Raw genomic sequence first — 27,703 nt, forward strand, 5'->3', positions numbered from 1 at the left:
AATTTACTTCGTCTGGGAACATGGCCGTCGCACAGTAAACCCGCTCAAGGTACTGACTGCGCATGCTCGCGTAGCACATCTGTCCCGCACCGGCCTCGTGCTGTCGACCCTCGTTGTCCACCACTATCAGCGATCCTCTGCTAACCAGATCATTCTGCGCAGAAGCATTCGTCTCCTCCAACTGGCTTTTGCGTGCGAAGCATTTATAGCCAGAGCCTCCTCGACCCTGCCCCGCCACCCCTCCAAATCATCACTCCCCACCAAACGAACGCGCAACACCAACACGATACAGCTACCCCACCATGTCTTGGGAGCCACAGCCGGAGCCCTTGAGGCAGCTGGCCCAGTGTCTCAAGGATTCCTTGAGCGGACATGATCCAACGGCACAGAAGAATGCCGAAATAGTGCGCCCCTTCCTCCCGTCTGATCATTTGGCCACAAGCCCGCCTGACACCTGCTCAGATGCTCAAGCAAGCAAAAACCGCCCCGGATATTGACAATTACCTCGCGTACCTCTTGTCCAGCGGCCAGCCTCCTGCGCCCATCGACCTCTCCCCGGAGAGCTACCATGCGGCAAGAAGCGCCGCGGCTATAATGCTCAAAAATGACATTCGAACCTCGTACAAGGCGATTCCGGACGCCGTCAAGGCCTACATCCGCTCCGTCGTCATCAACGTCCTCCAAGACCCCAACGCTCAAATGCGGAGCTACGCGGGCAACGTCATAACCGAGATGGTGAAGCAAGGCGGTATTCTTGGGTGGCCCCAGATTCTCTCGGATCTCATAACGCTGGTCTCCAACGAGTCTGGATCCATTTCGCTCGAGGCTCAAGAGGGAGCCTCAGGTGCACTGCTCAAGATCTGCGAAGACAACCGGCGCGCACTGGACAGGGACTACGCTGGGACCAGGCCATTGGACTTTATGGTTCCCAAGCTCGTGGAATTCACAAACAGTCCTATTGCCAGGGTGCGCTCCAACTGTTTGGCTGCGTTGAACAATTTCGTGCCAGATCAACCCCGCGCAATCATGGACAACTTGGACAACATCCTCTTGGCCCTTTTCCGTCTGGCAACCGACCCTAGCACCGAGGTGCGCAAGTACGTCTGCCGTACCTTTTTGCACATTGCCGAAATAAGTCCCGAGAGGGTGATTCCGCACATGGAGGGTTTGATTGATTACTTGCTGGTTCAGCAACGCTGCACTGAAGACCCGGACCTTGCTCTCGACGCTGCGGAGTTCTGGCTGTGTGCAGGAGAAGATGAAAACTTGCGAGCCTCGCTGGGTCCTCATCTGTCCAAGATTGTCCCAGTGTTGCTGGAAAGCATGGTCTACAGCGAGGATGAAATCTTGAGGCTGGAGGGGGATAATGAGGACGCGGATCAAGAGGACAAGCAAGAGGACATCAAACCCATGTTTGCTCACTCAAAGGCTGGCCGGTCAATGGCAACCAATGGAGATGCGTCGAACCAGGAGAAGACTGCCGCGCCGACTGCTACCGACAGAGATGATCTAAGCGAAGGCGAAGTCGACGACTTTGACGACGATGACGATGATGGAAACCCTGAAGATCAGTGGAATCTGAGGAAGTGCTCCGCGGCCGGGCTGGACGTTTTGGCCTCCGTTTTCCACCAGCCGGTATTCGAAGTCACCTTGCCCTACCTCAAGGACAACCTCAAGCACGCAGAATGGCAAAACAGAGAGGCAGCCGTTCTCGCCCTCGGAGCAATCGCCGATGGCTGTATGGAAGTTGTGCAGCCACACTTGCCCGAGCTTACACAGTACCTCATTTCGCTACTCGACGACAAGGAACCTGTCGTTCGCCAAATTACTTGCTGGTCCCTTGGACGCTACTCGGCTTGGGCCTCGCATCTGGACCCCGCTGGCCAACAGCAGTATTTTGAGCCGATGATGGACGGCATTCTGAAGCGCATGCTGGACCGCAACAAGCGCGTGCAAGAAGCAGCCGCCTCGGCTTTTGCAAACCTGGAAGAAAAGGCTGGCGGTCAGCTCAGTCCCTATTGCGCGGTGATTGTCCGGCAATTCGTCCAATGCTTTGCCCGGTACAAGGATCGCAACATGTTCATCCTGTACGACTGCGTCCAGACTCTGGCTGAACACGTTGGGCCGGCTCTGAAAAATCCCGAGCTCGTGGAACTGCTCATGCCTGCGTTGATCCAAAGATGGAACAAGGTCTCGGATCGGTCAAGGGAAATGTTCCCGCTGCTGGAATGCCTCTCGTACGTTGCATCAGCTCTTGGGGACTTGTTTGCGCCATTCGCAAGGCCCATCTTCACCAGGTGCATCAACATCATCCACCAAAATCTCGAGGAGTACTTTGTGGCCGCCAATACTCCTGGGTATGATGAGCCCGAAAAAGATTTTCTCGTCACCAGCCTGGACCTGCTGAGTGCTATTATCCAAGCGCTTGACGAGCCAAAGAGCACTGAGCTTGTTGCCACATCGCAGCCGAATATGCTCGAGTTGTTGGCATACTGCATGAAGGATCCTAACAATGATGTGCGGCAATCAGCCTACGCGCTGCTCGGAGACTGCGCGATTTACGTTTTCCCACAGCTTCAGCCATTCCTCCCATCAATTCTTGAGATTTTGATAGCGCAGCTAGATCTGGGCAACGTGGTTCCTGAAATCCCAGACAACGGCTTCCCTGTCGTTAACAACGCCTGCTGGTCCGTCGGCGAGATTGCCATGCGTCAAAAGGAAGGCATGGCTCCATATGTGGAGCAGCTTTTGCAGAAACTCGCAACGATTCTGTTCGGCGGGAAAATACCAATGTCGCTCACCGAAAACGCCGCAATAGCACTGGGCCGGTTAGGAATCGGCAACGCGCAAGCCCTCGCTCCGCATCTGGCGACATTTGCTCCTGTCTTCATCAACGCGATCAAGCACGTGGACTGGACGGACGAGAAGGGCCACGCACTAAAGGGATTCATTTACGTTGTGCTCTGCAACCCACAAGCCATGGAGCAATGCCTGCTCGACTTCTTTGCCGAGATGGCATCCGCACCCCAGATTTTCCTGTCGTCGCCAGAGAATAACGGGCCAGCGGAAGCTTTCTCGAAGGTAAGATCAAGTCGGTCGTGTTGGTGCGCAACATTGCTAACAATCAAGCAGGCGCTTTTGCAGTACAAGAACATGATTCCGGACTTTGACAGCTTTTTACACCACTTGCCGCCGGCCAAGGAGCAGGCACTAAGGCAGGCTTATCACTTGTGAGAAACTACCGCTTTTAGGTCGTCGGTGGACCGAGTGGTAACTACGTCACAACGATGGGGTACCGAGGAAGAGACGGATGATGGATCCGGAGCAATGACCCACCGGATCCACGATTCCGCGGGCTCTGAGAGCAAGAGTGGGCACTGTAATGAGATGGACAAGGGCATACATAGACTCTTCTTCTTTATTTTCACTTCGTGGTTGATTTCTAGCGAGCTGTCATTTCTACGCGCTGAGCACCGCAGGCACGTTGCATTGTCGGCCCTCAAGCGTCGACGGTTTCTTTTTTATCGGGAGCCAATACGTCAGGTGGCGAAGGGGGGGTGGGAATCGAAGTGGGCGCGGTGGTCGGTGTCGCGGAGCAGTCAGGAGGTTCCTTCGATCAGGTTCTCGGGCGGGAAAGCGGGAGGAGTCAGGAGCGACGGCAGGATCATGACAGCAGTAAGTAGCAGCAGCGAACTAGCTTAGATATCAAACTCGATAGGTAGATAGGTCAGTAGGTAGCTGGACTGTTCTTTGCCCAAGACCTTTTTAAGCAGTTGGTTAGCTGCCAGCATGGGTCAAGGGCAAGCGAACAGGAAAAGTCGAGCCTCAATCAAGACACAAAAGTTTGGGCGTTTTCGATGCGGCCCGGATGCACAAAGATTTGACGATGATGTGGTAGTGGTGGAAAATTGACTGTGTATCGGTAGTCTGACATCAGTGACTTGAGAGCAGCAGCTGTCGGTACCGAAACGGAAGCCGTTAAGGCGTTGATATTGCGGGCCTTTCCTTGCGGAGCCGCAGTGCAGCAGCTTTTTGACGAGCTGGGAGATGCCTGAAGTTGCCGAGGCGGCTCGCCTGAGGAGAGGGCAGCGAAATGTTGGTGAAGCAAGGGTCTAGGAAGAGACCAAGGGGTAGGGCAGGCCGGAGCAGGGCACGCTATGTGGCTGCGCCGCAAAGGTTAGTTTTTTGGGTCGGGCGAGGGTGGTGCTCTCTGCCTCTGGGTGCCGTGACGGTCATGGAGACCGTGAGCGACGATGATGACATGAAGTACATGTAGCTTCTCGTGCTCTGCTCCGCTCCGACAGCTTGGCTTGGCTGCTCGTTTTTGGGTCGGTCGGTCAACAAGGACTAAAAAAGAATTGGAATAAGACTGGAGGGAGGATTCGGAAGTGCCAAGCCACTGAATCGAGGAACAAGCGGGCGAGTAAGGTGAGCTAAGCCGGGGCGACCGGGGGCCCCGAAAGACAACAAGCGAGAAGGAGCATCAGTAAGGTACCAAGGTACAGTTGAGTATAGGAGCGCGCGACACTCGACGATGCGACGTTATGTTGGCATCATGGCATTGGCATGTGGGTTTTGGTGGTGGTTTTCGGCCGGCACTCAGCCTTACACCTCGCATTCCTCTCTCGTCTCTCCACCAGTCATCAACCCACTCCCGGTGAGCTCAGCCACGCTGCTCGCCAGCCCTGCTGGAACAACAAGACCACCAGACGGCGCGTGTTGCGTCGCTCATGTTCGTCTCTTGGCGCCGGCCGACGCTGCCCCGACCCCAAACGTCGAGGGAGCACAGCCGATCGACGTAAAAAAAATGAAGCGAGCGAGCGACGATGCAGGCTGTGTTGTCGACTTTTTTCGCGGCGAGCCGTGCAGCTAACAGCAGGCAGTTTGATTTACGCGACGTCAACATGGACCACTCCGTTCCGGCACTTCAAGTCATATGAGGTCAACCAAGACGGATAGCCGGAGAGGCACCAGCCCAGCGCAAGCCCGCCAGCCAGCCAGCCAGCTCACCTGGCAGCATCCATACAGGACAAGCGGCTATTTTTGGCATGGCGCTGCAGTGCCAAAGGGTTAGCGAATCTGTGTGGCATGCATCTACGGTACGGATACAGGACGCGATCTGACCGACTGGCTGCTTATGATGAGTTCGAACAAGAAGCCGGAGAAGCCGTCGATGATGGCGGACGGGATCAAGCGTGTCACTACTGTCTTCCTGTCAAAGCTGTCAAGTGTCGCTAGGGCCCCTAGCCAGGGCACTCTAACCCACACCCAAGGGCATCCGGAAGCGCTGCTGGGGGGTGGCGGTCTGCTCATGCAAGCCATCATGGAGCGGCTGAGGCGCAAGTCATGGTTTCTACCACATGCGGAGGAGGCCGTTTTGGGCGTTGCTCAGGTCCGTGGTCCCCTTTGCATTATAACAACTTCGATACCCTTGCGCCCCCCGAAACAGAGAGGACCGTGTGCCTGGATCCGTGTGCTGAGCTTAGCATCTGAGCGTTACAGTGGGTGGTCACGTTCAAGTCGCCGTCGTGGAGAAGGTTAATTGATGCCATCGGCCACGAGCACGCGCTGACTACTGACTAGGCAAGTCGAGCGGTGGTTCTATTTGTGGACATGCAGGCCAGTCCCTGCGCCCGCCTCCCACTGCGAGCAAAACCCTACGGAACCTCGCACAAGCCATAAGAGTAGCCTGCTGCTCAGCTTGCCCTGCCCACCGAATCAACTCAAACACTCGCTTTGGCTTTCCGCCGTCACGCTCGTTTCGTTAGCCTCAAAACCTCCCAGTCCCGATATCCTGACGTACCTACCCTACCTGGTTTTCCAGAACCTGCTCTGGGCCTCCTCTGGATTCACGCCTCACCCCGCAACCTGCTAATCCTGATCCTGATCCCAAACACCACCGCCAAACCCCTCCCCACTACCACTCCGCATCAAAAATGGCCGGTCCCGGTGGTGGTCCTTCGCGCCGTAGCCATACCAAGTCTCGGAAAGGTTGCAAAACCTGCAAGAAGAGGCACATTCGCTGCGACGAGACCTTTCCTCAATGGTAGTCTTCTTTTCGTTTCAAAAAATTGCTCAACACTGACCCTCTCGCCAGCCGAAACTGCACAAAGCACCAGGTCCGCTGTGACTACAACGACAGCCCTACCTCGGCTGCTCCGGACAGCCCAAAAGGTGCTCAACAGCCCAATCTCCTCTGGACTCCTGAGATCGAGGCCATGGTCGACATCTGGAAGGCCACTGGCGAGTTTCCCTTTCCGGAATTGGGCGTTTATCCCCAGCCTCAATGGACTCTCTACTCCAAGACGGACCTCCGCCTCATCCACCACCTTTCCTCCATTACGACCGAAATGTTCCGTGGCAGGACGTCAAAGTTGACCATCTGGGCCGGAAATATGCCGCAGTAAGTGGGCCGAAAGCACCACTCGACTGGGTCTTGTTCGTATTCAGTCTTACTAACCCCGCCCCTCATCAGGTTCTTGAGTCTGGCATCGTCGTACCCCTTTGTGATGCACTCCATTCTCGCTTTTTCCGCTTCTCATCTGGCCTGGATTTCGCAGTCGAGTGAGACGAGAAATGTTGCCATTGCCCACGGCGGCATTGCCCTCAAGGGCCTGCACGAGGCCATCGGCAACTTTTCGAGAGCGAACTCGGACGCCGTACTGGCCTCTTCATTACTTCTTTCATGGCAAGCAATGGACTGGTGTGTTTCTCGCAGACTCGTTTGTTGGACCATCACTGACAAGTATCAGGCGGGGGTGGGCCTCTTTGATGACTGGCATCAAGACGGTGCGATGAACGAACGCCATGGATTCATTGACATTTACTGACTTTGTTCTAGATAACCAGTGCCATGCAGCCATGGAGACACGAATCGGCGTTTTCGGAGTACATCACCGAACAAGCATCGACCGCCCCGCAAACCTTCTTCAACACTGGCACTTCCTTCATCAGCGCGGACGCCCGTCGTGAGCACCTTGCCACGTTACAGCTCGTACACTCGAACATCGAACGACTCCAACCGTACCTTGTCAACTACGAACAGGAAAGCAAGTGGTTGGACCAGCTGAAAGGCTACATTGAACGTCTCCGAGTCTCCAACCCCCCACAAACCCCCGAGGACCAGTTCCAACAACTCTATGCGCTTCGGAAATGGCTGTTCTGGGTCCCGATATCTCTGCTTTCCGCCAGGAGTGGAGACGTCAACGTGCTTCTTGTCCTTTCGTTCTTCTACGCTGTGGCAGTTGCGATCGAGCCCGTATTCTCCGATATTGGTGCCTCGTTCTGTGCCGACAACGCTATCATTCCCCTCGAGGAGATTGTCAGGTGCATTGATGCACTGCAAGCGGGTCATGGATACGCCCACAACATGCAAACCGTTGCCTTCCTCATGGACTTTCCACGCGAGACGGCTTCAAATTACCGGACGAGACGGGAGTGGAATCGCCAACACAACGTCGACCTGCATTTGGAGCATAATCCCTACGGGCTGGAGACGCTGAATTTAGACTTGGAAAATCAGATTGCGGAGTACGGCTACGGACAAAGTTTGAGCCCAGCCTTTGCTGCATCTCCTCTCCATGTCCAGACACCCGTCCACGTCCAGACACCGGGAGGAATCATGTCCGAGGCCCGATCGCCATACCTGGAGGTGCCGCGGTCAGCCGTCGACTATGTGCGGCCTGCAAGCGCATACTCGTCACCTTTGAATTCCCCCGCGGCAACGTCGCTTGGCTACGGGCACGACGACAGTGTGTTTGGCTTTGGAGGCGGCGGAGGTGGCGTGGGACTTGGGTACAACACCGGCGGGTTCGTGGCCACTACTCCGACGGTATGGACCTAGACAGACAAAAGGACGAGAGGCTGAAATTTCGAAATCGTTTTCTTCCACAGGGATCATCAGTCTCCTCAACACACACTCCATCACCACGGTGACCCTTTCCGCCCTCGATCCTATCCACACCATCAAGGTGGCTATCATGGCCACCAGCACCACCACTCGGCGCCGGTTCAGATCAGATTCGACAATTCCGACCCCTGCTTCAAGGGTAAGGGCAGAGACGCGATATGAAGTTGGACAAGACGGACGGCCCGCGCAGCCGGCGTTCCGGTCAGGGAAGCGCAGTCTTGGGCCGGCTATGCCTGTCTTGCCCGCCCGAGTCATGGTCAAATGCTGTCTGCCTCGATGGCCAATGGGATCCGGGGTCGCCGACTAGGCGTGACTGCGTTTTACTCCTCTCTCTTCCGCCCCCTTCTCAACATTCGGAACATGCCACGCGCGCGCTCTCCGGGGATGACTTGACCCGCGCGCCACCGGGTGCCTACGCCAACGCCCTCATAGGCGCCTTGAACAATCCTCAGCTGTCTCGTTCTGTACGGATTGATCCCCGCTATCGTCGACACGTAGCACCCAAGGCACTGGCATACCCGACATTTGACGGAAGGGAAGGACGGGCAAACGGACGGACGCGGACGGGCGTCGGAGTAGCCGAAGTGTATGCACAGAAGCACAAACTCTAAACAAACGCACCGGAGACGGCGACCGCCGCGTCTTTGCTGTCACTGCCTCGTCGGCGGCCATCGCATCGCATCTCATCGCGACAGGCTGGCAGGTTGGCTGCTGCCCAGCGCGGGACCGAATCGCGAAGGAGGCTGCCGAACTGCCCGAGTTACCTTATTCCTCCAACACCTCACACGTCCCAACCATCTCATCTCTCAATCTTCTTTCACATCTCAGATCACCTTGAGCCGGGCACTGCCCTGTCTGGCTGGTCTGGTGGCATCATCATCCTCCTTCTTTCTCCCCCGCTTCAAACCTCTTTTTACATCACCATTACGCAATGCCCAACCTTCTCACCACCTCCTTACCTTTATCCGGCGCCACAAAATGTTCTACAGCCTGGCAGGCACGTAGGCAGGGCATGATCACTCATCCATGTCTCACACCGCACAGTAAAGCACATGTACTTGCACAGGAGCTTCTTGGGGATCTACTTGCGCCAACTCGATTGCATTTGCAGGAGTTCATCCTTTCGATCTTCTCGGACACTTTTACTTTGGCCCCTTTTCCTTTTTTGTCCACCCATTCTTTTTGAGTCCAACTAAAGAGTCAAGCGCACAAGCAAGCAAGCGTGCTAGAGTGAGCGGTTTTCTCCCTTTGATCTTTCGTTCATACCTTCTCTTTTGTGTTAGCTTTATCCCCTACTCCTTAGGGCAATGACTGGTGGATCTTTTCTTTCTGCTTCTTTTTGCGCAATATTACTTTTTGGGAAATCATCGGTTGGATTGGAATATCGCGCGAGCAACAAAAGGCGAAGTTCAAGGGCGTCGAGAGGTCGTACTGCAGTCAGGGGAGGAAAAGAAGTAGGGTGGTGCGGATGTGAAGGTTGAGACGAGGAGAATTTGAGACGAGTGACGAGGAACAGTGTAGACAGACAGCGCAGGCAGGCAGTACGAAACAACGAAGCAAAGCAACAATCAGCAAACCAGAAGGACTCGACTTGCGCTCATTCGGTTGGCCGATGGGAGACAGTGTAATGATTCTGTATGAGCAACGACTACTTGTAGAATGCGAACAGCGAGACGAAAACTACAGCGATATGGGATGGAATAAGGACGGCAATAATCATAATATTTAATTCATTCTTCGACTTCACGTCCACCTCAACAGCCATTTCTTCATCCAATCGTTCGATTTCGCAGCCCAAGAAGCTGATGACTTCATTGGAATCTCTTGCGGTATAGTTACTTGCTCGGTTAGAGGGGGCCAACGACCTTCCCAGGAAGCAATTCGACCAGCATGATGACGACAGACCGCGGCAGACGGCACAGAAGCAACGGAGAAACTTGGAACAGATGGGCACCCAGCATAGACCAGACGCTCAGTAAAGGCTAAATGTCCACCTACCCAGCAGGTACATAGGTAGCGTCCTTTGTTGACCTACAATCCTGGCCAAGCTGATTCCATGTAGCCAAGGCAAGGTACTTGTGCAAGTGCTTAGGCAGGTACCCACCCTGTCGAGCTTGTTCAGCGGACGGGAATCATGAAGTGACTGACGGCAGCAGACCCGAACCCGAGCACTTTGTTTTTGCGCTACCAAGCTACCTACCTGACCCACCTTGCAAATGCAAGCAAGTACTGCGAGCATGGTGGCGACTGTTGGCGAGCGCAAGTCCCTCTCCGCTCTTCTACCGGGCGAACCTGTGTTACCCGGCTCGCACAAATTTTTGTTTCCTTTCTCACCACCGCGGCCTGGCGCGCTACCATTGCCCGCTTTACTCGGACGGTGGATAAATAGTGATGTTCAAGATATCGAAACTGACTGGCCGACCAAAAGAAGGCGGCGCTGGGCATCATCACTCAAGTCACCCACCCAACCACCTGCTTGCCCACCTGGCTCCGTGCTGCATGCAGTACACACAATACGCGAGAGACAGCAGCAGCCGCCCGGAACAATGGCAAAGAAGGCGACGAACGCATGACGAACCGAACCCTCGCGTGGCCGCCGCCGCAGCACCCCTCGTGGCCCGCCGGCGGATGGCATGCCCGGCATGGCATCATGGCTGCCACGGTGGTAATATGCAAACACGCCTACTTGCTGCTTGCTTGCAGATATGTATGCATCTCAGCCAACTCACCCGCCTCTTGCTAGCTCGCTCATTCGGACTTGACATGTCTTGTCCATCCTTCCGCCCGAGGAGCGCGACTGAGTCTTCTACCTGGCTTGCAACACAACTCGCGCTAGCAGGAATCATCGCATGGGCACTTACACCGAAAAGTGTTTCACGGTGCTGTTTGTTGGGGAGAGTTAGGGGGAGCAAAATGTGCCGCGGCAACCAACTCACGCCCTGCCTTACCCAACGCAGAGAGTCTTTGACAAAGCAGAAGCGTGATGGCATGGCATCGTCGCCAAGGCGCCCTGGGAACTTCCTGGCTGGCAGCGCTGGACCGATGATGGGACGGACGGACAACTGGATGGATGGAGCACCGTGGACTATGGACTAAAAGAGCCTGCCTTCCATTCTTGGATGCCCTTGCTAAGCCCCCTCCCCGCTCCGCTGCCACCCATCCACTCCATCCCATCCCACCCATTCCCCCCACACCATTAAACACCCCTGATTGGCACACTTACCACCCGCCTATCCAATGATTGCTGCACTGCCGACTCTATTGTAAGGTCTCCTCCAGCTAACGGCGTTTCCCCCCCGTCAAGAAACCAAAGCGTCGACCGAATCACCGCGCATCCGCTGATTTTTTTGTGTCAGTCAACATCGACAGACAACATGGACGTAAACATGTGCATGCCCGCCGCCGCCTCTCCGCGCCGCCGCCGCAGTCGCGCGCGTGGGCAGCATGGACTGCCCTGTACAGACACCATTGCAAGGATATGCATGCAAACGGCGGCGGCGGCGACGACCGAGGCTAAACGCTGTGCGCGACTTTCGATGCCCGTCCGTCCCGTCAGTCAGTCCCTCTCTGCGGTTAGTGTTTCCGCTCAGCCTTTCTGCCGGCCTTCTTCTTGTTTTGTCCCCGAAAGAGCGAGCGCTTACCAATATTATTCCGCTCAACCTTTGCACAACATCATCAGCAGCATTCAGCAACAGCACCAGCAGTTGCGGAAGCAAGAAGAGGCGGTGGTCAAGTGTGCAGGTAGGGCTTGACCGCCTCATCCACAACATTCGTTCTTTTTCGTCGCGTCGATGCACCTTTCCTTCTTCCAATGTTCCATTGCGTCGCGCCGTGCCGCAGGTACTGCGTGTCTGCCGTCATGGTTGCAGCCAGTCTACTGCAGCTGTTGGTGGCAGCAGCCAGTGGGGAGAAAAAATAAACCCCCCTACCCTGCGAGCAAACTAGTAGTTTTTTTGTTTCTTTTGCAGCATGTCTGTCAGGTCCCCTTTTTCTATTCTCGCGTCGGCCAATCGTCTTGCTGCTGATTCTTCTTTTTTTCTCCGTCTCAGCCCTGATCCCCACCGCTTGTCTGCTGCTGCTTCCGTCCTTGTTGCACCCGTTCACCTACATACAGCTCGCTCACTCTCTCCCTGACGACGGAGCTGGGTACCGGGCGTGTTGATAGGTAATCGGCGGACTGGGGTCGGTGTCAGGGTGCCTGGGCTGGCTGTGAGTAATTCGGACTGGACTTGCCGTTCCGAGAAGGCCAGCAGCAGCCAGGGGAGCAGGGCTGCGGCGCCGGCCAGCCGGCATGGATTTTTGGGCTTGGCTTTATGGTTTGTGTTGAACGTCTCTCCACCATTCTCCTGCGCCGCCCCGCTGCCCGACGACGGTTTTTCTTCGCGGGATTCTTTGGTGTTTTCGCCCAGCCGCGAGAAGCGTCGGGAATCGATGCTCTTCTCCGGAGATCAACAGCTGTCGATGACCTACCTGCCCGCTAGCCAGGTACCTACGGTCGGGCCATGTCAGGTTGCCACGGTAGGGCAGGGCAGGTCAGGGCACAGAAGTCTATACAGTGGGCTTTATGGGGCCGTGTTCATAGGGCAGGACAGGGCATCTCTGGCAAGGCTCGCAGGGGGACAGGGGAAAGTCCGAAAGAGGAACGATGAACACCAAGCAGAGCACGGTGGGTTCGACCTAGTTGCCAAGCACGGCGGAGCTGCTGCTATGACATGAACGGACGGAGACATTCACCTCATCAGCGTCGGCGAGCCCGGGCGGAGTACGGTAAGTGTCTCTCTCTTTCGTTGTCAGCACTGACGGACTCTTGCCCTGAGCAAGTTGTCGGCGGCGAGGGCCTCGTTGGCACAGGAGCCCGAAGCCGAAGCTGTGCCTCTTAGACCGACCATGGCCGGATAAGGTAGTCCGACTTCGCGGGCGGCGATCAAACTGGGAATTTTCTCGCAGCTGGCTCCTCGTTGCGGCCATCCGCCCGAGACTCTGTTTGGGAAAGCGAGGGCGAACTGCCTGAGAAGCGCTGCTGCACAGCCACAAGGTCGCCTTGTAACGCGCTCGCTTGCGCGCTTCAGAAAGTCAAGACAACCTCATCGACAGCCCTATCGTGTTCCCTGCCCTACGAACGCCCGGACGGAGCAACTCTCAGCCTCTGCCCATCCAATCTCAAATCTCAACGTCTCTCCCGTTTCGGCCCGTTGCTCCTGTGGCTCTGGCTCTCCTATTTTCCAAGTCTAAATCCGAATGAGATCTCCCTCGTCACTCAGCCCTGTGATGGCCGCTGCTCTTGTCCGCATGCGGTACCTCGTCTCGAGCCTCATGAACATCTCACCAGCATCATCATCATGAACAACGCACTCCACTGCCCGCCGCTCGCTACCTACCCATGGTCCATGCCGCTCTCCCCGAGTCAAGTCCCGCCAATACCCATGACGGCCTGACCCTGTCCTGATTCAGGCCTAGGTAAAGCCTTTCGCTACCGGACGGACCGGAACTCGCCCCGGGCCCGCCAGTGTCGGGCGCCGCCGATGTTCTGCCTGATTCGACTCTCACCACTCGCTCGCTGGTGGAGGACGACGGGAGGAGGCCCACGCCCCCTCTGTCGTGCCCTCTGTCCTCCGGCTTGCCTGAGGCTTTTGCTCCTCCGCCTCTTGCCTGTTTCGAACAACTCTCGCGGAGCCGGACTCTACGTCCGTAGCCACATTGTCATGGTCGTGGTGCATGTCACTGGTTGCGAGACGCGATGCCATGCCTCAGTCTCCCTTGTCCGTCCACCCTGCAGCATCGCCCAGCAATTGACAACCTTCCTTCTTCATGGCAATATGCCCGTCATTTAAACATCGTACGACACAACCATAGCTTAAGCAAAAGAACCATGTCCAACCTGCAACATACTCGACTCGCTCCTAACCATGGACCTGACCGGCAGCCAACCAACCAGCCTGTCTTCCCACCAAAAAAGACCACAGCGCCCGTGCCCACCACCTCAACTAATCGCCCACTTTCTGCGACTGGCTGAAGGACTGTCTCCCTCCCTGACACTTCACCGACTGGCAATACCCATCTCACAAAATCCAACCACTTGCAGCGCCAGTCGGCATTCTGATCTCCCTGATCCCCGCTCGTCTATTTTTCCCTCCCTCTTTCCCTCCTCCATCGTCCAAGTAAAAAAAAAAAAGCGCCGTCAAACACCAAGCAAGGTCTGGCCAACGCCCGCGCGCGCCCACCCGCCAGCCCGCGCACTCTGACGATAGCCGTTGCTACTCAGTGCTCTGCCCTTACTCATCTTCCACGGCCATCTATCTCGCGCATCACGAGACCGACGTCCGTTCGCCCATCGTCCCCGAGTCAAGAGAACACCGTCGTGTGGCGCAGCGTCGCAGCAGCAGCAGCCCTTTCATCGTCCGTAGGGCAGACCAGCAGGAACCACCACACACTGACACAGATTCATAGGCTCACGGATAGAGCCGTGCCGGCCGGCCGTTCACTAATCGGCAGGCGTGGAATGTTTGCTCCATTTGTTGGGCCCATGCGTGGGTGGTGCATGTGCTATTTTCTCATCGTCTCGTCGCTCGACTTGTCGACTCTTTTTCCTATCGCGGCCACGAAGATAAAATTGGTTCGCGGGTTTCATTGATCTTCGAGCCCTGCGCCTACCAGCCCTGTCCTGCCCTGCTTTGCTCTATTCTGCCGTATGCAAGATTTGCTGTGCAGCAGGCCCATTTTGGGATGGGAGGTGGATGTGAGTGATCACGCGCCTCTTTTGCTGTTCTCTTTTCGTCGATTTTTGGCAACTTCAGCCTCTAGCTGCTTTGGCTGCCCCCCTGCTATCGTCGTTTTGGGTGTCTTCTCGCGCTCTGTCTCTAAGCGGGCACAACGTCGCATGACTTGCCGACCGGCCAGCTAGACGTCCGAATAGCCGTGGATGCCCGTCTGTCTTGCTGGCTGTCTGTCAGTCACCGAATGCTGTCTCATTTTTCGTCTGGCGTGTTGCCATCACATATCGCATTGTCGCGTCTGTCTAAGCAGATTGGATAGATGATTGGCTGTTTGATTGGCTGGCCGGCTGTTTGGCAGCTCCTTGCTCCGCAGCCCTGTATCCAAGTCGTTTACCAATTGACTCTACTGTCGGCCTCACCTGCCTTCATTCCTCACTGGAAGATCACATACTGTAGACACACGGGTAAATTGCTAGACACTCGTGGTTTTGCTCAATGCAATCAATGGCCGATTACTATCCTTCCGCGCGCCCAGAAAGTAAGATGGTCATCCGCGGCAACAGGAGCAGATAGGTATGCTTGCCATCTGATGGACGCAAATACAGAGGCAGAGATACTACTGTAGACGACCTGAAGATGAAGAGGCCAGTCGGTCGTCTTGTGGTCTTATCGCTTTGCTCACACTTCCCTCCCGTCAACGCGGGGAGTAAATAAAATCAAGAATGTCAGTGATCAAGCATTTTGAAAGATTCCTCGTCTGTCGTGGGTAAGGAAGTGACGGATGGATTGGCAGCCTGTTGGTGTTATGCCAATACTGGATCAAAGAGACAATCACTTCTTCAAAAAAACCAAACAGCGACAAATCTCCACTTGTGCAAATCTCGTAGATCCATGGCATACTGTCACTTCCTTCGCACACAGACACTTGCAGCTCACGTACACATCTCCACATCATTCAAAAAGGGGGAAAAAGACGCGTGGACCAGAGTCGAAAAAACATGCTCGTGGAATGAATGGTTCCAAGATTTCGTCCCAAGGAGCAAATAATCAGATGGTATCAGAGACGAGAACAACGTGCAACGAGCCCATCTCAGCCACTGTCGAGTCGACCGATATCTTCGTGCGCCCATTCATCATCCATTGATCAGTCAACTCGTCCCATCAAACTGTCGTGTCTCCCTTCCCGCAAACTCGGCTGGCGGAGTGAGTAGATTTGAACGATGTGGTAACGGCAATGACTTGGATGGGCAATGCCTCGAGTTTCTTTGACGAGTTCCGTCATCTCAAGAATTTTGCGGCCGTCGCAATGTAACGGGTTAGGTTTTGTAATAGAGTACCCAGTACTTGCGTGCAAATGGGCGACACAAGATGCACTGTCGGAAATTGAAGCAGCAACTGAACAGGACAGGCCTCGGGCGTGGTTGACATCAGTCACTGGTCATCTTCAATAGATTATCGACCGCCGCTGTTTTCTCGTAGCGAAAGTGCTGGGCAGAACTAGGAACACTCCACTGCGAGAGCAAACCAACATGCATCACATCAAACATGCGCAATTGAAAGTCGGAGAATGGATTTGAGGAAGACTGTAGGGGTATTCGACTACTCGGAAAGAAAACAGTAGCAGTATCAATGCGCGCAAAACAAAACATGAACCCGTTGTACCCGATCAACAGCCTCAACGCCTTTTCCATGGCCTTTGCAACTCGGTCCGCATCACTCATCCATTCCGGTCCAGCACTCAGTTTTCCGTAATGTTATGCGCAGCATTCTCGATCATGTCCTCCTGATGAAACCTGCCAATGTCGTCGTAACGGCGGTTGTAAAAGAGGCTCGACTCAACCTTGTGGCCGCCAATCTTCTGCGTCAGCCGAGGAGGGTTGTTCGGGGCAAGAGTCCAGAACGAGCATGTGAAGCTGCCGCCGCGCGCTTCTGAGGTCTGGAAGACATTGAAAAAGTTGCAAGGACGGTAGCGACCCTTGACGCCATGATGTGTGTCGTTCTTGATGTTGAACATGTGGTCCATGAACCCTTGGGCACGGTGACCAGCATTGATCTTGTCACAGGTGTTGATGCAAACGGCAGGGTCCAGATCACCTGCGAAGGTCTGCTGGTAGATGAATTGGCCTCCACCCTGCTTCAGAAGGGGACTGGAGCTTTGGGTGAAGGTGTAGACTCCTTCGACCGCTCCAGGACCAGTCCAATTGGGGTACGTGGAAGGCATGTCGTAGCCATTGGAGGCCGCGTAGACATGGTTGAAACGGAAAGGTGCCATGCCCTCAAAGTTGCTTGCGATGCTCCGGTTCAACATTGAAATAGGCTGGTCGTAGAGCCAGCACTGCGCGCTCGCGTAGTGAGGTGGGTTGCGGCAGCTTGGGCTCAATTTCATCGCGGGATCGCGGCGGACGAAAACATTGAAGCCTCTGCAGCCAAGAAGCTTTGTACACATTTGACTGCAGACCAAAGCATCATACTTGGGCATCGTAAAATTCTCCAAAAGGTGCCTTGGCGAATCGACGCGACTCTGTCTGTTTGTGAAGACTGACTTGGCACCTGGAACTTTGGAATTGAACTTGCTGATTGACGTGTAAATGGGCAAGTCGACGAAAGCGACAGGATCGTTGCGGGGAGAGACAGGCAAGTTTCCTATCTTTGGCACAGGCACACAGGATTGGGATGGAGTCGAGAGAGACAGGTGCAGCGGAATCGTAGTAGTCCCATGGTGCCCCGACTGATGGTGGAGATCGGAGGTAGGGACCGGACGATGGCTACCAATGACCACAGGAACAAGGATAGTCGAACTCGAGTGGTGCTTTGACTTGTGGTGCTCATGGTGCTGATGCTTGGACGTAGGAACCGCGACAAATGCGGTGGAAGTGTGCCCGTGATCGCTGACCAAGACTGGCATGAAACTTGGAGCCGTGCTCGAATGGTGCTTGGACTTGTGGTGGTCGTGATGGTGATGCTTGGACGTGGGAAGCGCGTAAAACGCCGTGGAAGTGTGCCCATGATCGCTGACCAAGACAGGCATGAAAGTCGGAGCCGTGTTCGAGTGGTGCTCGGCATGGTGATGATCGTGGTGGTGCTTTGACGTAGGCACGGCAACAAAATTAGTCCGCGTGGAAGTCAGACGGTACGTGGGCACGTGGTCATGGTGATGCCTCGACGTGGGTACAGCGATGAAAGCAGTGGAAACTCGACCGTGACTGGTGATAGGCACGGCAACAACGCCATTCGGACTGGGCCGCACAAGAATGGTGGAGACACCCGCAGCACCGCTAACCCGAACGGAGTAGACAGTCGAGGCAGCAGGATGGGCCGCAGAGTTGTGATGCCGATTTCCAGTTGGCCTTTGTCCAATGACAGAGACGTGACCTTCATCGTCAACTTCCAGCGGAACTGACAGCGTCGTCGGGAATGAAACCTGCGTGGAATGCTCCTGGGGTCGATGAGTGGGCAGGTTGCTCGAACGAGGTCCAGGAATCTGAGTTGGTCGTTTGACAGTCCTGACGCTACTCCCACCAGTACCGCTAAGGGTGACGGCAACAGTGAAATCGGCGCCGAGTGACTTCAAGCGAGAAGACTGCAGCCCCTCCTCGATAGACCGAATGCCACCAACGAAGGACTTGTACTCCTGATACTCTTTGCCGTTGGTAGGGTATTTGCAGGGGTACCAGGCCACGTTTCCGTTGCGCTCGAAGGGGCAGGACGCAGTGAACCATCTCGCGTCCAAAGTGTTGGTACCGGCTTCCGAAGGTCCAGGAGCAGGAGTAATTGCAGGCGCTCGTGCGGCGACCGATGCCGAGGAACCGTACATCTTGGTCATCATGCTGAGAAGCGAAACTGCCTCGAGGTAGGACTTGTACTCCTTCTTCTTGGTGCAAAAGTTGTCCACGAGCACGCCATTGTACGTGAAAGGGCAAGGCGTCTTCCATGACTTTTCGTTCAAGGCGTCGGCATCCGCTTCCGGGAGCTTTGCAGCTGGAGTGACAGCTGGCGCTCGTGCATCGAGAAGATCGGAAAACTGATCCAGAGTCTTCATCTCGCGGAGGTAGGTCTTGTACTCCTTCTTGTTGGTACAAGTGTAGTCGATTGTCGTGCCGGCGAACTCGTAGGGACAGGGCGTCTCCCACGCTCTCGCCTCCAAAGTGTTGATGTCCGCTTCCGAACGCTTTGGAGCAGGAGTGACAGTCGCGGCGCAGTCTCCAAGGGACTTCTTGCAGCGGGTTTGTGTCCCCTGTCGTGGCAGGATGGGTGCCGAGGGTGCATGAGAGGCGCAGAAGATGCCGTCGGTGCAACTCTTGTGGGGAGGCCCAGCCATCTTCACGTGGATGCCGTCATGGTCAGGGGCCGCGGTAGGCAGGGGAAAGTCTGCTGGACTGCGGGCCTCGATGCCAAAGGGGATACTGAAAGGTGGTCAGCAGACAGTCAATCTCGGTCGACAATGACGAAGGAAGTGACGAGGATGGATGGTCAGGGGCGCACAAACCCGATCTTGGAGACAGCAGGATCAGGAATGATCTCTGCGTGCGAGGATGCAGCCAGGCCCACCAAAGTGGACAGGACGGCAGCGGACCGCATCTTGGAATGGACAGCGGATACCGATGGGGACAAAAGATGCAAAGGTAAAGATGAAGTGACAACGTCGAGCAACCAGAAAAATGCAGCCAAAGAGATGCAGACGGGGTGCGAACGGGTGGAGAGGAGAAGAGATGGGGAGACGGGAGAAGGCGAGTATAAGCATGCTGGGTCGGCGGGGGATGCTGCTTCTACAATGGGCAAGTCGAGCTGAGCAGGTGTGGCTCCGGCTTGATGGGCGTGGCAGCTGTCGACGACTGCCCCCTTGGGCAGGAGACGCTCATCCTGTCAGGAAAGAATTGAAGATTCACCCAGCCTCAACGTCGACTGAAGCAAGAGAGCCGCACGTCACTTCCAGATGAGCGCCATGAGACCCGTGTGCATCTCAACCGGCCCCGGCTGTGTCCGACATGTTGAGCAGGGACGGGTTTAGACCAAGGAAGTGAAGTACGACAAGGCTGAGCTCTTTCCTTTGTTGGGTCTCCAGGGCTGCTGATGATATGCTCAAGAAGCAGTCCATGATGCTCGAACGGGAAAGACAATTTCAGGCATGGTTTGATGGATGATGGTGGTGTTGGACAGCAGTTAGGTTGTTCATGAGTTCTCAGACATCTTTTGATAAAGTGCGTGGCGCGACGGGACGGAAGTACCAAAATCCTGCAAGAGATTTGATGCGATACCCTGCAGTGTTTAAAGATTCTCGTCTAGCCATTTCTCGAGACGCATTGATGGTGAATTGGTGTCGAGGTCGTTGATTCGTCCAAGGATGCTAGCGTGTTGTGGCGGGGAATCCGGCGATTCGGCTGTCGTCATTGCTCGGTCAAACAGCAACGGGATCCGAAATGTAAACAACGCCGATGACCCCACGCCATGGACTCTGAAGCATCTCAACAAGCCAAAGGTGGTCGAAAATCTCGACAATGGTTCGCAGAAGACTCGCTGACATCTTGCGACAGCGTTATCACGCCCCGTCGCCTCGCCCGATGGCGCGTACGTCGCATCGCTCCTCGGATCCCGGTTGCAGATTCGCGCAACGTGCTCCCTCTCCATCGTTCGAAGCATACCGCTTCCCTCCACGCTGAATGTCAAAAATCCTCCCCTGGTACGATGGTCGCCAGTACACAGCAATTCCAGTGGTGCGCTCAGAGTGCTGCTGGCCGACGAGACCAATGTGCGCGTCTGGGATCTTGGTGATAAACAGTGGTCAGCCAAGATCAACAATGGAAGCGGAGGCATGGGCAAAATCGTCAACGTAGAGTTTGGCCATTCTGCAGACGAGATCCTGGTCTTTTCAGACTTTGCCGCTCGAGTGACTGTTTGGTCGCTCGCCAGCGGCCGCAGCGTTGAAATCAAAGACCCGAAGTTCAAGGACTCTCGGAGCTTGGGGTACAAGCCGGGCGACGGAATTTTCGCGCTGCTATCGCGGCCTGGGCCGCAAGATACACTTACGCTACATGCTCCAAACACCTACTTTGTGCTCAAGACTGTGGCACTCTCGAGCGTTGACGCCCAGGGCCTGAGTTGGAGTCCGGACGGCAAGTGGCTGGCGATATGGGACACTCCGAGTATGGGTTTGCGCATATTCCTCTACACAGCAGATGGACACTTGTACAGAACCTACAGCGGCGAAGACGATGGCCCAATGCGAGGACTCGGGATCAAGAGCATTAGTTGGAGTCCAAAGTCGGATTTTCTTGCGGTCGGAGGTTATGACAGTAGAGTCACTCTGCTAGGAACACGCACAGTGAGATTTCCGCTTGCAATGCAACACAGAGAAGAAGCTGACTCTGTCACAGTTTTCACCTACCGTTTTTCTAGACCACACGCCTTTGGTGCAGCTCGCGGGAGGCGACGTGTGGCAGGAACAAGTGCCAGCAACATCGAAGCGGGATTATACCGTTGCAGCGCAGCCCATATCCGCTCCGGTAGTGCCGGCTCCAGCGTCCGAACCTTTGTCAAAAGTGGGGATATCCGTGGTGTCATTCAGCGGAGACGGGACTTTGGTGGCCACCCGCGACGACTCAATGCCAACATGTGTCTGGATTTGGGACCTCGCCCGACTTGCCGCTCGGACTGTGCTGATCCAGCATGCGCCGGTCAAGAGCTTATCATGGCACCCAAACATACCGAATCTGCTCCTGGTCCATTGCGCACAAGAAGACCCAGTCGTATATCTGTGGGATGCTGCCGAAAGCCGACCGCGGATAGTCAGGACACCCTTCAAAAAGTCGAATGGTAAAATGGAAGCAGCCTGGCTTGCAGGAAGTATCCAGCGCAAGCCCGCACTGTTGTTCGGGGATCTTCACGGCTTCATAACGCTCTGGCCATACGGCAAAGACACGATCCTCAAGTTTGACCGCTCGGACAGCCGGCCAGGGACCCCGGGAAGTGCCAACGACAGCGAGGACTCGCTGTACAACATTCTCACAGGGCGAACACCAGTGCCGGCGCTGGAAGACTCGACCAACTACGACGAGCTGGAGGAGTCGGGGGACAGTGTGGGATTGGAGGACACTTTCCATGGAAAGGGACAGATGCAAGAAGCCTTGGGAGAGTCTGAATGTTTTTGACGCAGAACAGCAAGCTGTTGGCGTTTTGGCGCATATTGGTCGGTGCGGTGGTCTGCGCTCTTACTGTGAGCGTTGCTACATGGCGTAAATGTTTGTAGCGGAGTTGGCTATAGGTATGACTTGGGATTGTTGGCGTAGTAGCATGCCTGATCGGAAAAAGACGACAAACAACTGGCAAAGCTCCAAGAATTGTATTGAGATGGGCGTGGTTGAGTTTGAAATCGTGGTTGATTGAAGTGGGCGTCAGAAAGTGAGCCCAGCGCCAAGGACCCCACGCCGACAGGGCTCGTGCTGGGGGCCGTTGATGGTGGATGATGAGGACGTGAGGTAATGGATGTTGAATGCGAAGGAGAAGAAAAGAGTAGAGACAAAAGATTAGACTCTGAAGACTCGCACGCAAGGCAGATCCAACGGCTGTGTGACAATTATTAGCTGTATAGAGGGATGGACAGTGGTGTATCTAACCAAAACGGAGCCTCCAGCCAGTGGCTCAGTCGCGCCGCCGACACCGCCGCAGTCAGACAGTGGGTGAGCACTTCCACGGCGCGCGTCTAGATTCAAAAGCACATGAGTCTTCGATTCTCGATTGACAGCTGCCTCGTGCCCTGAACCAACAACAAGACAAAACTGCCGCCGCCTCTCGGTTCCGCGTCGTCGCTTTGTTCTTTCTTTGAAGTTGCTCCCATCTCACCACCACCACCCACCGCACACACCGCCCACGGCCCTGCTGCGCATCTTGCCGCCCTCCAACCCACGCCTGCGCTGCGTCTCTCCCACGTCGTCGGTGAGCCTGCGCGACCCCCATGTCTCTCCCTCTCCTCCAAGGCTGACTTTCGCTAATTTTGCCTCGTCGTCCTCAGCCGCAGCCCCGGTCCTGACCAAACGCTCCTCTCCACCTGCCTGTCTGCCTGCCGAGCGTCTGACCTCGCTTTGCGCCCCCAAAAAGCCCACCTCTTTGTCCTCCTCCAACCCTTTTTTCTACCCTTCGCCCCCTCTCCTCCTCGTCTTCCATGTCCCTCTCCATGAACTCCAGGCTCAAAAGCTTCCTCTCGAGAGACAGAGATTCTCACCGCCGGTCTACTCAAAACCTTGCGGCCCAAGGGACTACCAATACTACCCCGCCTCCGGGAAGCGCGAGCTCGTTATCCCCGTCCAACCCTGGCAGCTCCTCGTCGACTTCTCTTCCCACCATGAACCACCCCAATCCTTCCGTTCCCGCTGGACGACCGCCCTCGTACACGCTCGCTCCTCCCGGCACCGCGCACCTCGGCGCGCAACAACAAAACACTGGTCGCACCGCGAGTCCAATGCCGCCCCCACCCATCAACACCGCTCCTCAGGGTCACCAGGGCCACTACTCGCACCCCCAAGGCCAAATATACCAACCTGCCGCAGGTCCTCCTGGGTACCCTCCGCACGCGCAGCACCCAGGCTATCCTACCTATCCAAATGCCCCGCCGGCCGGTCCTCAGTCCTTCACAAGGCCTGCGCCAGTCGAGGCTGACGGCCAGGGGCGGAGCAAGGCACAGTTGATTGTCGGCATAGACTTTGTAAGTTGCCACACACAAACTCGTCGAGGTCGCGCCGACTGACGCATCATTAGGGAACCACCTTCTCCGGTGTAGCGTTCGCTTTTGCAACAAACAACGAGGCCAAGGAGGACATCATCACCGAGTGGCCCGGCGCCGGAAACCAGACCAAACACAAGGTGCGATACTCCCAAGGCTGAAAGATGGCTGGTTGGTAATTCTGACAAATGGGTAGATTCCGACGGTCCTGTACTACGATCAGTATCAGAAGGTTGTTGGGTGGGGGCCAGACATTGCCGATGCTTTGGCTCACACCGGTTATCCCAAGCCTGGGGTCCAGAAAGTGGAGTGGTTCAAGCTGCAGCTGATGCTGTCGGGCAACACCTACATCGACCCCATCAACCTTCCGCCGCTTCCTCCGGGAAAGTCTGAGATTGATGTTGCCGCCGACTACCTTTTCCATCTCCGCCAGGCCATGCGCAATTACTTGCAAAAGACCCTGGGTGATGTTTTCAACCGAGAGGAGAGGAACATCCGATACTATCTCACGGTCCCGGCCATCTGGAATGATGCCGGCAAAGCCGCAACGAGAGCGGCAGCTATTCAGGCTGGTTTCCTGCGCGATGAGAACGACAACCGACTGACGCTGGTTTCTGAACCTGAAGCTGCTGCCATGTTTTGTTCGAAGACGGGCCTGCTCAATCTGAAGGTGCATGATGCCGTGCTGATTGTTGATTGCGGTGGTGGTACAGTCGATTTGATCGCCTACGAGGTTGAAGAGGAGCAGCCATTTTCCGTCGCCGAGTGCACCACCGGCTCTGGAGACTCCTGCGGTTCTACGGCCCTGAACCGAAACTTCAGCAACATTCTGCGCGCCAAGATCCGCAAGATGAAGCTTCCCGATGGCTCTAAAACGGCCGGAAAAGTCTATGCCAAGTGCATCATGGACTTTGAAAACCGCATCAAGGCTGACTTCCGAAACAACGGTCAAAAGTGGGCTGTCGACGTTGGCATCGAGGCCGAATTCCCCGAGGCCGGTATTGAGGACGGCTACATGACCTTTACCAATGAGGAAATCTTGCAATGCTTCGAGCCCGTTGTCAATCGAATTTTGGAGCTTGTGCGCAACCAGATCATTGCGATTCAGGCCCAAAACCGGTCCCTTCACGTAAGGCCCTGACCAGACTTGCAACTGCTGCGTAAATACTGACAGTGATACAGAACATTCTCGTCGTTGGCGGCTTCGGTGCATCTGAGTATCTCTTCCAACAGATCAAGCTCCACGTGCCCCCGCAATTCCAATCCAAGGTCGTCCGGCCCATGGACTCTGTCGCCGCCATTGTTAAGGGTGCTGTGACTGCTGGAATCACTGAAAGAATCGTCACGCACCGTGTGGCCAGAAGACACTATCTGATGGCCACGCTCCAGCCTTTCAAGGAGGGGCATCATCCGGAGCAGTACCGGGTGCCTTCCCTGGACGGCAAGGACCGCTGCAAATTTACCCGTCAAATCTTTGTTCAAAAGGGCCAAAGAGTCAAAATTGGCGAACCCGTCAAGGTCTCCTTTTTCCGCCAGGTCGCTCCGGGCGCAACTCTCATGTACGAGGATATTCTCTATGCATGTGATGACGACGTGTGCCCCGAATACGTCAAGGATCCTAGTAAGTTCTCCCTTGCGTTCAGCTACTCGAAGCTGCAGCTTACTCACATGAAACGCAACAGGGATAAAGGAAGTGGTCACGCTCACGTCAGACCTCTCCCGGAAGAATCTTGAAAAGGACTTTGAGCGAATGGACACACCTCAAGGAACCTTTTACCGGGTCTACTTTGACATTTACCTCACGCTCGACGGCTCCGAGTTTAACGCCGAACTGGTCTGTCAGGGTGAGGTTATGGGCAGGTGCACTGCGCGGTTCCGATAAAAAGGTGTTGTTTTCTGGCTCAAATCCTGCGCGAACGCTTCGACACTGATTGATTTTTCAAATGAGGGAAGAGTGGGAAAAAGACGGGCGAAAGAGGCGAGCTTGATGTGTTCCAACCGGTGTCTTATGCGTTGGAGAAGACCGACAACTCCCGGTACTTCCCCTTACCACTCGTCGACGAAGTCTTGATTGGACTGCTTGTTTTAATACCTGGCCTTGTCTGTTTCTGTTTTGCTTGGTTTAGCACTGACATACCCCGAAGTTTTTCTTTTCCGTTGCCTTCTTTACACAACATTTTCCTCCCTACCCATTTCCCCATCTTCCTCTTCTAGTCAAGCAAATGGTACAGACAAGGCTCGGCTGTCTAGCCTTGTCGGCCGTTTGGCTCACTCTGTCATTTTGTCATTTGCAATTTGTTGCCGGACTTGGTCTCTACAGGTTGGCTTACGCGGTGCCACCTCGTCAATCCCACAAGACCATGGCGTGCTTTTATTTACCATTGTTGACGAGGTGGACGACGGCTTGGTGTTGTCGGTCATGGATGATGACTGGAAGCTCAGAGGCGCAAGGCGATAGTGGACATGGTTGCTTCAGACGGGACGCGGGGGGAGCAAACAGCTGCGGCGGCGGATGAATGTAGTTGATAGCTGACAGGCTGAATGACTGAAAGAACGATGCCACAATTATCCCAATGGATTGCAATTCATTGAGAGGAGCTCAATTTGTCCGTATTTGGCGCGATAGGCATCATTCCGTCTACCTGCCATCCTCACAGTACAACCCTTCTTCTACCCACCTGCCCATCCACGTAGCAGGATCCAAAATGAACATCATGTCCTTCAACGTCTCTCTAGACAGCAGTCTGTCTTCCTGCGCAACAGCACCCCATTCACAATCCACAACCAATGACGGCAACCGGCCCGCTCTCCGTCGCTCACCTGTGCTATCCGGAAAGGCTGCACTCATGGACTCGGCGTGTACAGCGGCTAAGGTGCCGCGAGCCGGCCGGCCGTCGCGCTGCTACTGCCAGGGACAGGGTCAAGCAGCCAGGGCGACGGGTACGGCGGCGACAGCGGCGGACGGCTGCGCGGCGCACGGCGGGGCGCGGAGCGGGCGCGGGTAGGGATGAACGAAGGGAAGGGAAGGGACGCGGAAGGGAACGAACGAGGGGGATGGGAGGGCGGCTAGGTGCTGGGGTTCGGGCTAAGGTAGGTGAGCGGGTGGGAGGGTTGTGTGACGTCACAGCCGCGAGCGGGACGGGAGAGTTGGGCGTGTCCCCCGGGTGCAGCCAGCTGCTAGGTACTGGAGGTGATGGAGGAGGACGACGAGGGGAAGGCTGAGGGGAGCTGAGTTTGTGTGTGTTGCGTACTGGACATGTGCTCCACGCGCATGTATGTAGATCTTTGGTTGCAATTGGCATTGGTTGCGCGACTGCAAGCGCTTTTGGCTCAGAGTTGTTGTGGTGTTGACATGGAAGGATGGGATAGGGCCAGGCGATGGGATGGGATCTTTTCTCTTATCCCATTGCAGCCTTTCAGAAACTCGATAGCGTTCTAACGCGCATGCCAAATTGCAGACGATCATCACCAACAGCAAAGTTTGTTGTTCTAAGAAGCAGTTGATCTACAGAAAAAGCAGGCTGATCGACATGTATGCAATAAAGCTTGTTGGGAGGGGGATGCAGCATTATTTCGCAAAGAGACTGAAATTTGATGGACGTTTTCCAAATTCCGATGATACAACGTCATGGCCATCGAATACCTCCAATGCGGTATTGCCTCTGGATTCCTGGAGATGGCACCCCGGCATGCTGGCCGGGATGGATGGAAAACGCTACTGCGCACATTCAACTACCCCGTATCTATTTTCTCCTTGGAACTGGATTTGTCCACTACCTGCTGCGCCTTGCGGTAGCTATGATGTCCATGTAGGCAGCTCTCATGGCTTGCGTGTACAACTCTGGCTTCGTTCGAGGTCTCCTCCATCACATCGCTCTGGCATCACAAACTACGAGCCACTTCGACCCTATCTGTCTTTCTCGACTCGACACCACTCGGCGGCCTCTTGTTGATCCCAAGGACAACCTCCCGATGGTCACGAATCCACGAATGCTCGTCTCGAGCAGCGAGACAGTCGACCATGACCGACGGAAAACGGATGCGCTCGTTGACCATGACGACGGCGGCGCCCGGCGCGGCACGCCTGATCGACGAACACATCGGACCGTGCGAGTCGCTTGGTGCAGCAACTGTCAAATCGATGAGCAGCGCAAGCAGACGCGTCAATGCTATCTAGTCAGTTCGGTGTGTGGCAAGCATACGAGCGGGGCGCAGGCATTTGGCGTTCGCGATGGTGGTGTTGAAGGATGGACAGGACCAAAGCGTCAAGGTACAGGTAGGTTGGTGCCCCAGGCTGGTCCAGGTTGGGTTTAGTGTGGGGGATCAGCGTGTGGGATTGCGGGGGGCGAGCTGGAGGGGCAGCAGCCC

At 55.5% G+C, this 27,703-nt stretch overlaps 6 protein-coding genes across 6 annotated transcripts; 5 read left to right on the top strand and 1 right to left on the bottom strand.

Moving 5' to 3' along the window:
- Positions 1–302: 302 nt before the first annotated feature.
- BKA78DRAFT_252472 (transportin-2) lies at positions 303–3,234 on the top strand (the record flags this gene model as incomplete). The annotated part of the gene is made up of 3 exons (XM_066884742.1): positions 303–404; positions 463–3,081; positions 3,133–3,234. 3 exons carry the CDS (start codon positions 303–305, stop codon positions 3,232–3,234), a joined length of 2,823 nt encoding a protein of 940 aa, XP_066743540.1.
- Positions 3,235–5,048: 1,814 nt separating this feature from the next.
- Positions 5,049–5,852, top strand: BKA78DRAFT_152797 (uncharacterized protein). The gene is made up of 2 exons (XM_066882973.1): positions 5,049–5,537; positions 5,584–5,852. Exons 1-2 carry the CDS (start codon positions 5,138–5,140, stop codon positions 5,766–5,768), a joined length of 585 nt encoding a protein of 194 aa, XP_066743541.1. The 5' UTR covers positions 5,049–5,137; the 3' UTR covers positions 5,769–5,852.
- BKA78DRAFT_152805 (uncharacterized protein) lies at positions 5,657–8,284 on the top strand. Its single transcript, XM_066882974.1, has 6 exons — positions 5,657–6,046; positions 6,098–6,403; positions 6,476–6,703; positions 6,753–6,789; positions 6,842–7,809; positions 7,894–8,284. The coding sequence occupies exons 1-6, from the start codon at positions 5,937–5,939 to the stop codon at positions 8,069–8,071; spliced, it is 1,827 nt and encodes a 608-aa protein (XP_066743542.1). The 5' UTR covers positions 5,657–5,936; the 3' UTR covers positions 8,072–8,284.
- Positions 8,285–16,190: 7,906 nt separating this feature from the next.
- Positions 16,191–17,242, bottom strand: BKA78DRAFT_317061 (uncharacterized protein). Its single transcript, XM_066888678.1, has one exon. The coding sequence runs from the start codon at positions 17,099–17,101 to the stop codon at positions 16,361–16,363; it is 741 nt and encodes a 246-aa protein (XP_066743543.1). The 5' UTR covers positions 17,102–17,242; the 3' UTR covers positions 16,191–16,360.
- A 2,916-nt stretch (positions 17,243–20,158) lies between these two features.
- Positions 20,159–21,767, top strand: BKA78DRAFT_252059 (uncharacterized protein; the record flags this gene model as incomplete). The annotated part of the gene is made up of 2 exons (XM_066884703.1): positions 20,159–20,941; positions 20,994–21,767. Coding segments are annotated over 2 exons (1,557 nt in total), but the record flags the coding sequence as incomplete, so codon positions are not given.
- A 1,190-nt stretch (positions 21,768–22,957) lies between these two features.
- Positions 22,958–25,217, top strand: BKA78DRAFT_252308 (uncharacterized protein; the record flags this gene model as incomplete). The annotated part of the gene is made up of 5 exons (XM_066884722.1): positions 22,958–23,317; positions 23,371–23,475; positions 23,532–24,464; positions 24,518–24,956; positions 25,018–25,217. 5 exons carry the CDS (start codon positions 22,958–22,960, stop codon positions 25,215–25,217), a joined length of 2,037 nt encoding a protein of 678 aa, XP_066743545.1.
- Between the last annotated feature and the right edge of the window lie 2,486 nt (positions 25,218–27,703).

The sequence above is a fragment of the Phyllosticta capitalensis genome (assembly GCF_038381095.1).
Source record: "Phyllosticta capitalensis strain CBS 128856 chromosome Unknown BKA78scaffold_6, whole genome shotgun sequence".
Classification (NCBI taxonomy): Eukaryota; Fungi; Ascomycota; class Dothideomycetes; order Botryosphaeriales; family Phyllostictaceae; genus Phyllosticta; species Phyllosticta capitalensis.